This window comes from Ostrinia furnacalis, unplaced genomic scaffold (genome assembly GCF_004193835.3).
Source record: "Ostrinia furnacalis isolate ACB-3 unplaced genomic scaffold, ASM419383v2 OfSCF1486, whole genome shotgun sequence".
Lineage (NCBI taxonomy): Eukaryota > Metazoa > Arthropoda > Insecta > Lepidoptera > Crambidae > Ostrinia > Ostrinia furnacalis.
In genome coordinates, this window is record NW_021131725.1 from 122,318 (window position 1) to 137,657 (window position 15,340).

Sequence of the window (15,340 nt, forward strand, 5' to 3'; positions counted from 1 at the left end):
TAGAGATGATGGCACATCGAGCTAAGAACGGTGGCATCTTGTGTAATTGTATTAGATGCAATATTGCAACAAAAATCTGTACATGATGTTGAACGTTTCAGTATAAATAAATGTAGGTAGTTATAGCAACTTAAAGAGTGAACTATTTCATGATCGTTATACTAGCCGTAATAGCTTATGTATCTTTTTAGAATAAGATATTAGAAATAAGTATAAGACGTACGTAAGGCTGGTTTTAGTGTCACGCGGACCGTCCGGTGCGGACCCGCTCCGCACGGCCAATCTGTATGAACTTCTAGGGAGCGTTTTAGAGTAATGCGGTCCGGAGGAACCGCTCCGCTCCCTAGCAGTTCATACAGATCGGCTGTGCGGAGCGATCCGCAATGACTGTCCGCGTGACACTAAAACCAGCCTAATGGTAATACCTACAATAACTGTATACTTATTCTCAAATAATCAATTTCTTTATTTAAGAAAATTTCCTCTATATTAAAGACATCAACGACATCTGTAACTAACTTTGATTTTCACTTCATTTGTGATTCATTTTAATTAATTACTTTCATCTGTCAATAACAACGAGTCTATTGTTTTGGTCATCCACGTTTCACCATTCATTAGCATGATATAATATTTCATGGAAAATTATATCCTGTTCCTACCATACATTTTGTGATTTAGTAGTGTCAATTTTCTGAACAGCAAATGGACTCAATGAATGATTAACCGATTATCTTTATCTTTGGTAAAAGAAATTAGTAGAATTTTAGATACCTAGAAGATCCTTATGTCACATGTTTAACTACGACATTGTAATTCCTTCCGTAAAATTGAAAATTAATACGTTTATTTATTTTCTATTTGGCAAAGTCACATTGCATCATCGTTTGCATGCTTTGTAATGAAAGTCCATGCATCTGAGTGGTACTAAGTTGTTACATGTTCTTTAATACATAATTAAATGACAGCCATCCACACCCAATGTTCATTTTTAATTTAATTTAGTTCATTTAATTTCCTAATCACATTGAACTTTCCAGAGGAGTCCTGCGAAACGGTAGACCAGCAGATCGGCAGCTGCATCTCAATCCTGCAGTGCGCGCCGTACCTACAGCTGCTCAAGGAGTCCAGGACCAACCCTCAGGCTGTGCAGGTGCTGAGGAAGTCCCAATGCGGGTTCGAAGGCAATTATCCTAAGGTACATAGTTTTTTTGGGCTTTGTTCCCACGGAGACATCCAGTTTTTTGCAGCAACTGTTTTTTGCAGGTTCCCGTTTAATAGTTACGTGTTTTAATATTAACGTTCACACGAACATCCCCTTTGTGTCCCGCAATTAACCGATCCGTTCGAAATGGGAGTTGTTTTACAAAACCACACCTGTATGTACGGCATAATTAAAGATTCAAGTTTGCGATTTTTCGATTTCTTCCTTAAACCAATTCAAACTTTATCATTTAGAATTATTTAATAACACATAACAAAAACAGTTTCATAAAGTCTCACAGACATATCAACGAAAACACAACTGTCTTTAGTCTACCTAAAGAATTTATGAAGAGGGAAGTTTTATTTGTTTGTTTGTATTCAATAAGCTCCTAAACTACTTAACTGGACCGATTTGAAAAAATCTTTCACCATTAAGGCTCGTATTCACAAACGATGCTTGCTAAAGTGAAGCAGCAAATCGAACGCACAGCGTTGAATAGAGCTCTTTGATTGGTTCGTATATGTATACATATGTCACCCTGGGCGTCCACGCGCACTGTGAGACTTCATAGTAATGTTTGTGTATACGGGCTCATAGTCCAGCAGTGGACTGTAAAGGGCTGTTGATGATGATGATGATGATACGGGCGTAAGAATCTTACATTATCCCTGATGAACATGGGTGATACAAAAATCGTATGTAGTGGTATTATTTCGTAATTTGCAAACAAAAATTCAACGTCATGTCCCACCAGGTATGCTGCCCCAGGCCTGGGATCCCAGACGCGCCGCCCACGGTTCCACCAACCACCACCACCACCACCACCACAGTAGCTCCTCCAGTCTCCAACGAACCCTCCAACGTCAACCCTGAGGACCTACTGGGGTCCTTCCCCGAGCCCCCCGTGTGTGGGTCCAGCAATGCCACCTTCAGCCGAGTGGTGGGAGGAATCCCTGCTAAGCTTGGTAAGGTTTTTGATATCATGATCATCATTTCAGCCTCAGGACATAGGCTGCTGAACAAAGGCCTCCCCCAATGACTTCCACATCGCACGGTTGGTAGCGGCCTGTATCCAGCGCCTACCTACTACCTTTATCAAGTTGTTGCTCAGCCGACGCTGCGTTTTCCGGTACGTGGCATCCACTCCAGAACCTTACTGCCCCATCGGCCGTCAGTCGTAATTTGTAAACGGACTAAAATCGCTGACCTAGCCCGACGGATTAGCAAGCTGAAGAGGCAGGGCACATAGTACGCAGAAGGTTTTGTTTTGATAAATTGTAATTAATATTACCTAGTCTATAGTTTTACTTTCCCCCGGGACAAACTTGACCTTCACTGGTTGGGTTATTAGCGGTTAAGCTGTAGATCCTGGCTACACAGGAGTTGCAGCGGTGGGAACGAGAGGTGCGAATAGTCCCTCAGTGCATTAAAGGTTGTTGTAACTGGTTTATCTTATTATGACGTAGGCCTACCGCCACGAAAAGATTGTCCAAAATTCACCCCTAAGAAAATGGAACAAGGTATAAGTTTAAAACAAGCGAAGCCGCCGGCAATAGCTATAGCTTTTTACATAGAAATCAACTGGTTCATGAGGAAGAGTAGGTACCTACTCGACAACATCATAATAACACTTTTTTCGCATTTAAGTGAGGCATTTATAATAATAGTTGCGTCTTTCTCACGAGCTATACGTAGGTTATTCTCAAGTATTTTGATGGTAAATTAATTGCATCCGGCTTGTAACTTCACTAACATATCAAACTATACATTTTTATGCAAAATCGCTATTGGATTCACATAACCCACCTCCTACGAGTGGACTTATAAATAAAAGAACGATAAAAGTTAACTAGGCATAATAAAAATCTAATTTAATGTTTTTTTTTTGTTTGCAAACCTCATTTGATAATTCTTACTGTCCTGGCCACTTAGAATTCATCTCCACGCCAAATAAAAATAAATTCAAAAAAGAACGACGCTCTTTTGTTTTTGTTCGAGGCCACCGAATGCATTTGTTTAATTTTGCAGTTTTGTTGAATAACGCGCCCAATTTCCGTGTACTGTATAGGTAACCAATATAAAATGCATTACTCTAAAAATGATCTATCGTGTTTCAACACAGTGACCTTTGCCAGTATGGGAAGTTAATTGTGCGTTGATAATGAGGATAACATTGATAACTCGGTGTCTGAACTAAGGTAAACGGCTACTAGTTCGTGATAGTACGTAAGTTCGTAAGTTTTTTTTCTAGCTCAAATAATAAGCAATTGGAATATTATTTATAAAAATTCTTCATTACTACAAAAACTCTATTATTTAAGCTATCTAAAAAACCAAGTACCAACATTGTGGCGCCAAAAATGAGAGCAATACGAAGCTTCAAACTCTCAGAGAGCCAAAAACAGCCGTGCGGCTTGCAAAGGTTGTTCTCACCGTAAGGTTAGCGCTCCAACTTCTTAAGCTTATAAAAAGGCGAAGGAACATCCATTTAAATAAAACTTGTAATAGTGGTTTCATGAGTTCGTTGACAATGGATTTGGCTTAGAAAAAAGTTATATGAAAACGTAGAATTCCTTTAAAATTGCGATTAATTGACTCACGAAATAGCGTACATATTATTTTTCAACACTGAAAAGTAGGAAGGCTACACACCACACACCAAACTTAGGCCTCCTACAGTGGTGACCCCGTCTGAAAACTGAACATGGAAGAACAACAAGCAACAACGGCGCAAGAAGTATCGGGCATTGCATTGTCCATGCGTGTCCCACCGTTTTGGCGCGACAGACCTCGGCTCTGGTTCATCGCTTTCGAAGCAGCAACCAACGACCTGAAGAGGAGCGAAGCCCAGCGAGCACAAATGGTCATCGCGCAACTCGAGAAGGAAGACATCGAGCAAGTGTGCGACCTGCTGTACGACCCGCCCGCAGAAAACCAGTACACAGTACTGAAGGAGCGACTGGTGTCCGTGTACGAAGAGTCCGACGGCCGCCAACTGCAGAAACTCCTGTCCGACATGGAACTCGGCGACCAGCGACCCAGCCAACTACTACGCCGCATGCGGACACTCGCCCGCAACAAGGTTCCGGACAACACGCTGAGGCTGATGTGGATGAACTTGCTGCCACCTCACGTCCGCTCCGTACTCGTTGTCAGCGACACCATCAGCAAGGACACAGCGCTGGACGAACTGTCAAAACTCGCCGACAAGATGATCGAGCAATCTCATCAAGTCTCTGCAGTCTCCGCTGCCGCCCACGCACCGCCGCTACGCCAGCAAGACCAACATGTCGACATGCATTTTCTCGTCGAGGAAGTAAGAAAATTACAAATCGAAGTTGCAGAATTAAGAGCTTACAACTACAGCAGAGATAATTACAACAACCCACGATCGCGCTACCAACAATACCATCACTCCCGCGGCAGACAAGGAAAGCAGACATCGCCCTCTCGCTCGCACAGCCCGTACCCGCGTGAGCGAGATAGCACGCCTTCACCGTACTGCTATTACCACCGCAAGTTCGGCAAAAATGCAAGAAAATGCACATCGCCGTGCAGTTTTGTCAACGAGAAAACGGAAAACTAANTCTGAGGTTAAATAAAAGAAATAGGTACAGTATTTCCCATTTACTAGAACTAATTTTACTGCGGAAAGGGGGATTTTGTTATTCCCCTGAGCTAATAGATACTTAGGTATCTAAAGAAACATTCTAAGATAATGTTTACAAATTGCACGCAGATTAATTTAAACTTACTACTTTAATTTATGATTGATGTAAATATTCATGTTCTGTATTTATGTTAAAACTTTAAAGTTTGCATTTTGCAACAAGCATTATTAAAGTTTTAGTAAGTTATTTCCTTAATATACTGGCTTTTCCGGTATTTTGCGTTTTTTTTAATTAATATTATTAGCTATTTTGGTCATATAATATTTAGGAGGAAAATTATGAAATTTTAAAGAAACTCCTAAGATATAAAAGTTACTTCGAACTTTCAAATGCCCCACGCAACGCATTTTAAAGAAAGAGGTTAATTTTATTGAGTTACAAGGTGGACCGACGATCTCATAAATGTAGCAGGAAGGCGCAGGATGCAGGCCGCTACCAATTGAGGTAGGTACAACAATGAACTACAGGAGAGGTTCAGCAGTGGACGTCCTGTGCCTGAAAATGATGATAATGATGTCATTGTCATCATCATCATTTCAGTTTTACTGACGTTCATCCAACCAATCCATATCACCCCCCATAACGCGAGATGAACATGGAGAATTTGGGCTCGTTCATCATCATCATCATCAACTCAGTCATAGGACGTCCACTGCTGAACATAGGCCTCCCCCAATGCTTTCCATGTTGCCCGGTTGGTAGCGGCTTGCGTCCAGCGCCTTCCTCTATATTTATGAGATCGTCGGTCCACCTTGTAACTCTAATCTAAATTAATTGTTCTGCCTCCAGAATATTCAAAAGATATAAAACCATTATTATTATTATGTAATTCTTTCAGGCGACTTCCCCTGGATGGCGCTCCTGGGCTACAAGCGAGGAGTAAACACGCGGTGGCTGTGTGGCGGCTCGCTCATCAGCTCGAAGCACGTCCTGACTGCCGCCCACTGCATCCATGGACACGAAATTGATCTGTAAGTCTACTGGTTTTAATGGTGATTTTCCACTGCTCGTTTACTATAGATGCAGCTTGTCTGTGCGACTCTAATGCTTTTCACTTTTTGACAGCTGTGACGCAAAAATTTATGACTGCTTCAGTCTAGCAGTCGCACGGCAAGCGAAAGGTCGTGGAAGGTTCCTTCCCACATTAAGGCAATTCGTTTTTTTTAAGATATTTTTGAGATGCAACTCTGAATATGATTGGATCAAATCGCTTGTAGTCATTTTACTACTTCACAATTTTATTTTTTTTACTTCGATACAAAAAATAACAATAAATAATATTACATAATGTTCCTATTGTGAAGCACAGATGAAACCAAGGTCCAAAAGGTCTTAGAACTTCTTTCCGTAGTGGAAACTAATGTAGTTACTTTGGAAAAAAATAATCTTAGACCTGTGATCGAGTATCAGTCTATTATACCTCAATCATTTATGTTTTTGCAACAATTATAGCCCATAAAGAAGACATAAAAATTCCGCACATACAACACTTTAGCTAATGGCTCGTTCTCGGATATAACAACAAACGTTTAAGTTATTTACCGCATTAAATATTTATGGGACAATGATAAATGTGCGGAGAATGAGTATTTATTGCAAACAAATTATGTAGAGGCCACATCATGACGGTTAAGATTGCTACTGAAATACTCGTAGGTACAGAGTCAGACGTCAACTCAATTAAATTAAATATAATATAAGTGGCTTCAAACTCGGGGAAGATGATTATCAAGAGGAAAATTGAAAAACAAAACGGAGAAATCGTGAAAACCGTAATTCACACAGAAGCGCGCCGTTTAGTAGTTATCAAAATAAACTTTTATTTTGATTCCCGTTGTACCCACCGGCCGGAGAAGTAGACAACGGGAATATAATTTTTAACTATTTACTTTACTTCCCACCAGTGGGGACAAACCTGGAATAAACCAAAATGTATTATCATGGTAAACAGATTCATTCACATATTGAAAAGTAAATACACAAGCCATCTAATTGATGTCAGGTAGTCATCATACTTGTCGTCAAACGTTTAGCTGGGCCCGGGCTATAGGTACCCGGTGTAGCCGGAATCTATTTAAAGCTTTGTTTACACCAGTCGAGTAAGTTAGTAGAGTAACTCATCTTTTTTTAGTAACTAAACTGTAGTCAGTAACGAGTTAGTTACTGACTAAAAAACTGATTGGTCTTTGGTCGAGTACAGTTTACAAGTAATTACTTATTTTAGTGGTTTTTATACTATGAATTCGACTAAACCGCCCAGCACGAACTCGTTTAAAACATGGATTGACTCGACTAAACGATTTATTAACCTATACCTACTTGACAAATTTTGGTGTTCGGGCACGTTTAGCAAAATTACTCGCCACTCGACTTAATCACTCGACAGTGTGAATAAGGCTTTACCCACTATAAACTACTTATTTGTTATTACACCATTGTATTTGCACAGTTCCGTCATCTCGCCAGTAATTACCGCGAACAAATTGGAAGGCAACCATCAACCACGTGAGCATACATCCGATTGCCGCTGTATAGAAAAAGGATTTTCCGTTCATTCCGAACGGATTTTTCCTAAATAGTCGTGTCATTGTTGTTGGAAGAAGGACGAACTTTCCACGTTAGTATAAATAATAAACATACCTACTTAATCGTAAGAATAACTAGGTTTAATTAGTTGTATATATTTTCTCTAGTTGTATGTCTTTGCTTTTTAATACGAGGTCATCTATACAACTCAATGCATTTTCCAGTCGAAAAAAAAGGATAGAGCATAGAGCTAGATAATTTAGATTTTAGATCAAGGATCGGAAAACCAAATACATTACGGTAACATTTTAAACGGTTTAGATGCCTATCCACTTAAAACTTGAAGGACCCTAAGGGCATAGAATTTGGAAAAATAAAATCAATCAATAAAGTCTTCTCCTTGACTAGTCGCATTCTAGGATTACATAATTACTTATTTGCCTACCCTTTCTCTCTTGTGTGACAAGCCTGTAGGCAGACTTCATGAATCATCATGGATATCAGACATACTTAGATCGATCTGGCAGTTTTCATAGCAAACGTAGGTGCATACGTACTTAAGACACCTTAGGTAGATATAATATTATTATACCTTCTTAAGCTAGCAAATAAATAACGCTATAATTATGTAATTACTAATCTCCATATCTTAATCGCCGATAAAGGATTTATAGCACAAGATCCCACGCGTGGCAAACCGAAGATAAACTGTCATTGTGTAATTAAATTAACAAGTTGTCCAACTAGTTTGTATGCAAATTTAATAATATGTATACTCTTGGGCAATGCAGCGAGCGTCCAAAGGTCGGAGCTAAGGTTAAATTACCTTGTGGGATATGATGTTCATCCACAATAAGGAAGCTAGATGTTAGTGCTTCCTTCCGAGCGGGTGTTATGCTCGGGGACCTTGGTCCCCGAGCATAACACCCGCTCGGAAGGAAGCACTAACATCTAGCTTCCTTATTGTGGTTGAACATCATATCCCACAACCTTATCACGTAGATGGTCAATGAAATGTTATGATCGATAAATGAGAGTGCTAAATTTTAGAGTAAGTAGGTATGTGAAATGTAGAGAATCGTACCTACATCTTAATGGAAAAAAGCTCTTACTGTAGTAGGTAGCGGAAAAACCGGTTGTTACTTCTTTATTCATAATATGCACAAAAGGTGGTTATATCTGTGTTGTCCCAGGTTTGTTAGCGACAATTTTGCAGTCAAGCACCAAAAACTAACGTAGTTTCGGTATTTTGGATCTCTCCATAATCTTCTTTCTCACTAGTAACGGATGCTGCAATAAGCAGCAGTAATAGATAGACTGGTAAATGCAGAAACGATGTTCGATTATCAATTTTAAGGTAAGCCATAGCAGTGGATGTATTTTGAAAGGTTCAATATACCAATTTCAGGACCGAGAAACAAAGACGAATCGTGTTTTTTACGAATCGTCAAAGACGTGTCCCGTATGAATGCCGTAAGAGAAAGAATATCAATTCCTCCAAAAAATTAACATAAATTATTTGATCTACTAATGGGTCAGCCTGTTTATATGGAACTTAGAACCGCTGTAATACCTAGTTACAGTTGTAGCGCTGGTAGGGGCAGGGCCCAAAAGATAAGGAGACATGTAAAGTGCCCCATAAGGGCTACTTTTTCTTTTTTTATTATTTACTATATTTTGACATTCATAAGTGCCATTTGTGGTCTAAACTGAATAAATATTTTTGATTTGATTTGTTCCCTAACCTTACCATACCTTCTCTCCCACTACAGGTACCTAGTAAGGCTAGGAGAGCTGGACATCGAGAGGGAAGACGACGGAGCGACTCCAGTGGACGTGCTCCTGAAGTACAAGATCAAGCACGAGGACTACAACCCTCAGGCCTTCACCAATGACATAGGGATCTTGGTCATGGACAGAGATGTTGGCTTCACTGGTAAGTTTCAACTATCTGTGTTTTACTAAAGAAACTTTCAGATGGTAGATTGAAGAGAACTCATAAAAACACGTTTATTTATGCAAGTAGCCTTTTAAAAAGCACTTTTACACGTCCCACTATTAACCCTACCACTGCTTCAGGACATATGGGCCAGTCCTGAGAAGAAGCAGCGCAAGAAACTCACTCATTATTGTCAGCCTCTTTTTCAAGGGTTTATAGATTTTAAAATACAGGGTGTTAGGTAAATGGGTATATGAGCCGACACTAGCCCATGTTAACATGGTCATATAAATGGTATGGTGAAGTCAGAAAATTTATATCTTCATTTTAATTATTTTAATTTTCATACAAATCCGATTTTATAAAATTTATTTTGTATGAAAATTTAAAAAAATAAAATCATGATATCAAATTTCTGACTACACCATACCATTTATATGCCTATGTTAACATGGGCTAGTGTCGGCTCATATACCCATTTACCTAACACTCTGTATACATAGCTATGAATAAAAATGCGAGTTAGGCAGTTAAGCATCCCATACATAATCATCGACTTTATAAATAGTAGCCCTTTTTCATTGAGGTACTTAGGTTTTCATTAAAGTACTAAAACTTATAAAAATTGTAGGAAGCGCCTGGATTCGGACTGTCCAGGTCCTTGAGGGCTTTGGCAGCTTTGGTTTGACTTTGTTTCATTTGAGAAGAAGTATTAAAATTATTAATAACTAAACCTTACACTCTTTCATCCACTTCTTGCGCTGCTTCTTCTGAACACGAAGCAGTGGTAGGTTAAAAAACATTCATATTGGGACTCTCTGACGTGTATTTAAGCATTTGCAAAAAATATACGATTTGCATTAGTCTATAACTAAAGTATTAAGGCTTTTTAACAACTTACTAATGAATTCGTTAGTTCATGAAAAAAAAAGTTCATTCATCTAAAGTCTATTTAGATGAACTCGGATGAAAGTTTAGATGAGTAAAGGAAAGATTGAGATAAAATAGTACCAACAATTTAATTTTCAGATCTGATCAAGCCCATCTGCATCCCCAAAGACAGCGAGCTGAGAGCGAGAAGTTTTGAGAACTACACCCCCATCATCGCCGGTTGGGGAGACACTGAGTTCCGTAAGTAATTTTTATTTATTTATTTGAACACCAACAAGGTTACATTGAGGCTTCACAAATTTAAGACCAATTGAGAACTTCCTCCTTTTATAAGTCGGTTATAAAAAAATACCAATGCTGTCACCCTGTTTGCTTCATACATTGCCTCGATGTCCATCTATCTACTAACTACGTCACTGATTAAAGTTTTATTTAGTGATCATCGTTTAATCAAAAATCAAAGATTTCCTATCTAATCTTCTATCTATTACATAGAAGTAGGTAAGTTAACAATTAGATACAAAAGATTAATAATCTAAAATATTCTGGAAGAAAAGGTATCGTGTTTCTAAATATTTGATATGTGATTTACTTACGTATGGTAAGTAAATCACAGATATCAACTCAATATACTCGAGTTCAAATGTGTTGTACCTACTAAATTAGGTACAGATCATGATTTTATGATCTTACTTGTTGTATACGGACACTGGCATCTGACAATTGGTCTCCAATCTCTCAAATCTTTATCTTTTTTTTTCTTTCCACCTTTGGCCTGATCATCACTTTCCATCAAGTGAGATGCAGGCCAAGAGCTTCCTCGTTGTAGATAAAAAATACTTTATATTATAAATAAATAAATAAATATTTGTTTGTTTATAATATGAACCGGAAAACCCAGCGTGCGACGTCCACCCACAAGGTGGACTGACGACATCGCAAAAGTAGCAAGAAGGCGCTGGACGCAGGCTGCTACCAACCGGGCAACATGGAAAGCATTGGGGGAGGCCTATGTTCACTAGTGGACGTCCTATAGCTGAGATGATGAAATAAATATTTACTTCTTATTACTTCCTCCATACCTCCTTCCTACATACTTCATATTATTATCTCCAGGTGGTCCATCGGCGTCCCACCTCCAAGTATTACAACTGCCGGTGGTCAGCAACGACTTCTGTGCGCAGGCCTACGTCAACTACAAGAACCAGCGCATCGATGAGAGGGTCCTATGCGCCGGGTACAAGAAGGGAGGCAAGGACGCCTGCCAGGGGGACAGTGGGGGACCGCTGATGCAGCCGATTGTAAGTACTAGTGGAAAAGACGAGTCAATAAGTATAGTGAAAGACAAGAACAGCGTATCAAAAGATCTTCTGCCTGGGTGACAGCTGGGGGCCGCTGATGTAGCCTATTGTAAGTAGATGTAGTAGGAAAGACGGAGAACTCAAGAACCAGCGCATTGATGAAAGGGTCTTCTGCGCCGGGTACAAGAAGGAAGGCAAGGACGCCTGCCAGGGGGACAGTGGGGGACCGCTGATGCAGCCGATTGTAAGTAGAAAAGACGACTCTACCATTATTAGAGAAATGATCGAAATCAATGTCACGGTACGGTAGAGGATGATTGGGATTTGGAACACTAAGGCGAGAGCGAAGGGTCGTTGCTAATGTAGCCGATTGTATGTAGACGTAGTAGAAAAGACGACCCCTATAGACAACTTAAGAACCAGTATGAAGCCTATTATAGGTAGCCGAAGTAGTAAAAAAGACTACACTTATCAAGTAAGTATACCTAGTCAACTACAAGAACCAACGCATTGATCAGAGGGTCCTCTGCGCCGGGTACAAGACATAGTGATCTATCAACGCACAGCCCAAACCACTGGACGGATCGGGCTGAAATTTGGGATGCAGGTAGATGTTATGACGTAGGCATCCGCTAAGAAAGGATTTTACGAAACTCCATCCCTAAGGGGGTAAAACGGGATCCACGCGTACGAAGTCGCGGGCGGCCGCTAGTTACCCATAAATCCCAAATTAATATAAACTATTATTTTTCAGTGGAACAACCAAGACTACACGACGCACTTCTACCAGATAGGCGTGGTGTCCTTCGGCCGCAAGTGCGCGGAGGCGGGCTTCCCTGGAGTCTACACGCGCGTCACACACTTCGTGCCCTGGCTCGAGCAGAAGATCCTCGGCGCTTGAGGTCGCCGTGGCCTCGGCAGCGATATCGTGGTCTGGTCGTGATGGGTCTGGTTTGGCTGGTTTCTGGTCGTGACTTGACCATCTGGTCATGACTTGACAATCTAAAGCCCGGTCCGTGAGCACGTAGAATTTTGTCCAATGACCCCAAGCTACCCATCCTTATCGCTCGCGCGTAATAATATTATGGTCGCGACTGTGCGACGCGCGCCCGCAGTGAGCGCGACAGCAACATAATTACGCGCGAGCGATAAGGATGGGTAGCTTGGGGTCATTGGACAAAATTCTACGTGCTCGCAGACCATAGTCATGACTTGACTGTCTAGTAATGACTTGATTTTCTGGTCGTGACTTGACCGTCTAGTTATGAGTAGATTGTCTGGTCGCGACTTGACCGTCTAGTAATGGCTTAGTGGTCTGGTGGTGACTTGACAGTCTAGTTATGACTTAATTGTCTGGTCGTGACTTGACAATCTAGTAATGACTTGATTTTCTGGTCGTGACTTGACCGTCTAGTTATGAGTAGATTGTCTGGTCATGACCAGAAAATAAAGCATAACTAGACAGTCAAGTCACGACCAGAAAATCAACTCATAACTAGACAGTCAATCAAGTCATGACTAGACGGTCAAGTGCGCGGAGGCCGGCTTCCCTGGAGTCTACACGCGCGTCACACACTTCGTGCCCTGGCTCGAGCAGAAGATCCTCGGCGCTTGAGGTCGCCGTGGCCTCGGCAGCGATATCGTGGTCTGGTCGTGATGGGTCTGGTTTGGCTGGTTATCTGGTCGTGACTTGACCATCTGGTTATGACTTGACAATCTAAAGCCCGGTCCGTGAGCACGTAGAATTTTGTCCAATGACCCCTAGCTACCCATCCTTATCGCTCGCGCGTAATTATATTGTGGTCGCGACTGTGCGACGCGCGCCCGCAGTGAGTGTGCGAGCGCGACAGCAACATAATTACGCGCGAGCGATAAGGATGGGTAGCTTGGGGTCATTGGACAAAATTCTACGTGCTCGCAGACCAGACTATAGTCATGACTTGACTGTCTAGTTATGACTTGATTTTCTGGTAGTGACTTGACCGTCTAGTTATGAGTAGATTGTCTGGTCGCGACTTGACCGTCTAGTAATGGCTTAGTGGTCTGATGGTGACTTGACAGTCTAGTTATGAGTAGATTGTCTGGTCATGACCAGAAAATAAAGCATAACTAGACAGTCAAGTCACCCTGGAGTCTACACGCGCGTCACACACTTCGTGCCCTGGCTCGAGCAGAAGATCCTCGGCGCTTGAGGTCGCCGTGGCCTCGGCAGCGATATCGTGGTCTGGTCTTGATGGGTCTGGTTTGGCTGGTTATCTGGTCGTGACTTGACCGTCTGGTCATGACTTGACAATCTAGTAATGACTTGATTTTCTGGTCGTGACTTGAATGTCTAGTCATGACTTGATTGACTGTCTAGTTAGGAGTAGATTGTCTGGTCGTGACTTGACAGTCTAGTTATGACTTGACTGTTTGGTCGTGACTTGACTGTCTGATCGTGACTTGACTGTCTAGTTATAACTTGACTGTGTAGTTATGGCTTTATTGTAAGGTCGTGACTTGACAGTCTAGTTATGACTTGGCTGTTTGGTCGTGACTTGACAGTCTAGTTATGACTTGACTGTGTATTTATGGCTTTATTTTCTGGTGGTGACTTGACTGTCTAGTTATGGCTTGGCTTTATTGTCTGGTCGTGACTTGATTGTCTAGTCATGACTTGATTGTCTGATCGTGACTTGACAGTCTACTATTCACTAGATCGTCTAGCAGTAACCACTTGCACTTCGAGACAAAGTTACAAACGTGACAGTTGTAGGTAATCCCAAAATAACTTCGCTCCGACATTTTTTTGTCTGTAGATATCGCTCCATAACTATTTCTAATCGTCTGGTCATGACTTGATCTTCTATGCATGCGTGATTAGGGCTAGCATGAAAGACACGATAAAATCTTATCATTATATCGATTGATTACAGATACAATACAGGTAGCATAAGGCACGATAAAATCTTTTCAGTGTATCGACTTAAAGATTCTAATGTAGACTTTATCATCGACCAAAATCGATCACCGACTTTGACGTGTCGTTCATGCTAGAAAAATACCTAGGGATGGTCGTCTGGTTCACTTAGCCGTCTGGTCGTGACCTGATTATCTGGTTGTGACTTAACCTGTGACTCTGATTGGTCATTATGACGTTTGTGTCTAGACAATGTGACATTCGACTTCTATTCGATTCGCTTCGTCCCAACATCGCCAAGTTATCTATGAACAAAACAGCAGTGATATTTATATTGTATAGGGTTCGATGTTACATTGTCTAGATGCACTGGATAGAAAAGTTGTAAATAAATAAATTAAGTGAATATTGGAACAAATAGTTACCATATTATTAATAATAGTTTTAAGAATCCAAAATATATTTATTGAGACGTTGAGATCAAACTTTGGAATAAATATTTTTCTTTTTATACAAAAATCTTTAAAACATTCAACTTTTCTACTTGTGTCATTGTGACCTAAAGTTGCCGATAGGGTCACAGTGACCTACCAAGACTGTATGATCTGATCTTGCTATTTCTAATACATACAGGGTGTTACAAAATAAATCAATTTTAAAGTGTAACCTGTATTTATAACTGTATTAACTATGTATTATATGCTTAACTTTTATATTTTGACAAATTACTCATTATTGCACTTTTTTTTAATTCTACATTTGCCTAGTGAATAGAACAAAATATGTGATATAAAAACGTGACAAATAGGTAACTTACTTTAATATTGTGTGTACTTATGTTATACTATAAGCTTTTTACAATTAAAATAATAAATATGAAATACTTTCTTAGTTTCGCAGTAAGTA

The 15,340-nt window shown here is 40.4% G+C and overlaps 1 protein-coding gene across 6 annotated transcripts in view; it reads left to right on the plus strand.

Annotated features, from left to right (window-relative positions):
* LOC114352940 (venom protease-like) overlaps positions 1-15,340 on the plus strand; it is a 37,102-nt gene that overhangs the window by 9,851 nt on the left and 11,911 nt on the right. For 2 of the 6 annotated variants that reach the window (XR_003655898.1, XR_003655899.1), the window contains 9 exons: positions 1,041-1,198; positions 1,962-2,172; positions 5,717-5,849; positions 9,177-9,340; positions 10,373-10,474; positions 11,351-11,535; positions 12,290-12,502; positions 13,795-13,870; positions 15,335-15,337. Coding sequence is in view for 4 of the 6 variants with exons in the window: in XM_028304705.1 (XP_028160506.1) it covers positions 1,041-1,198; positions 1,962-2,172; positions 5,717-5,849; positions 9,177-9,340; positions 10,373-10,474; positions 11,351-11,535; positions 12,290-12,361; positions 13,076-13,150 (1,100 nt within the window). In the remaining 2 variants the exon portion in view is untranslated. Of the gene's footprint in view, positions 1-1,040; positions 1,199-1,961; positions 2,173-5,716; positions 5,850-9,176; positions 9,341-10,372; positions 10,475-11,350; positions 11,536-12,289; positions 12,615-13,075; positions 13,251-13,794; positions 13,871-15,334; positions 15,338-15,340 lie in introns of those variants that run through there. The other 4 variants (XM_028304706.1, XM_028304704.1, XM_028304705.1 and 1 more) reach the window with 3 other exon arrangements.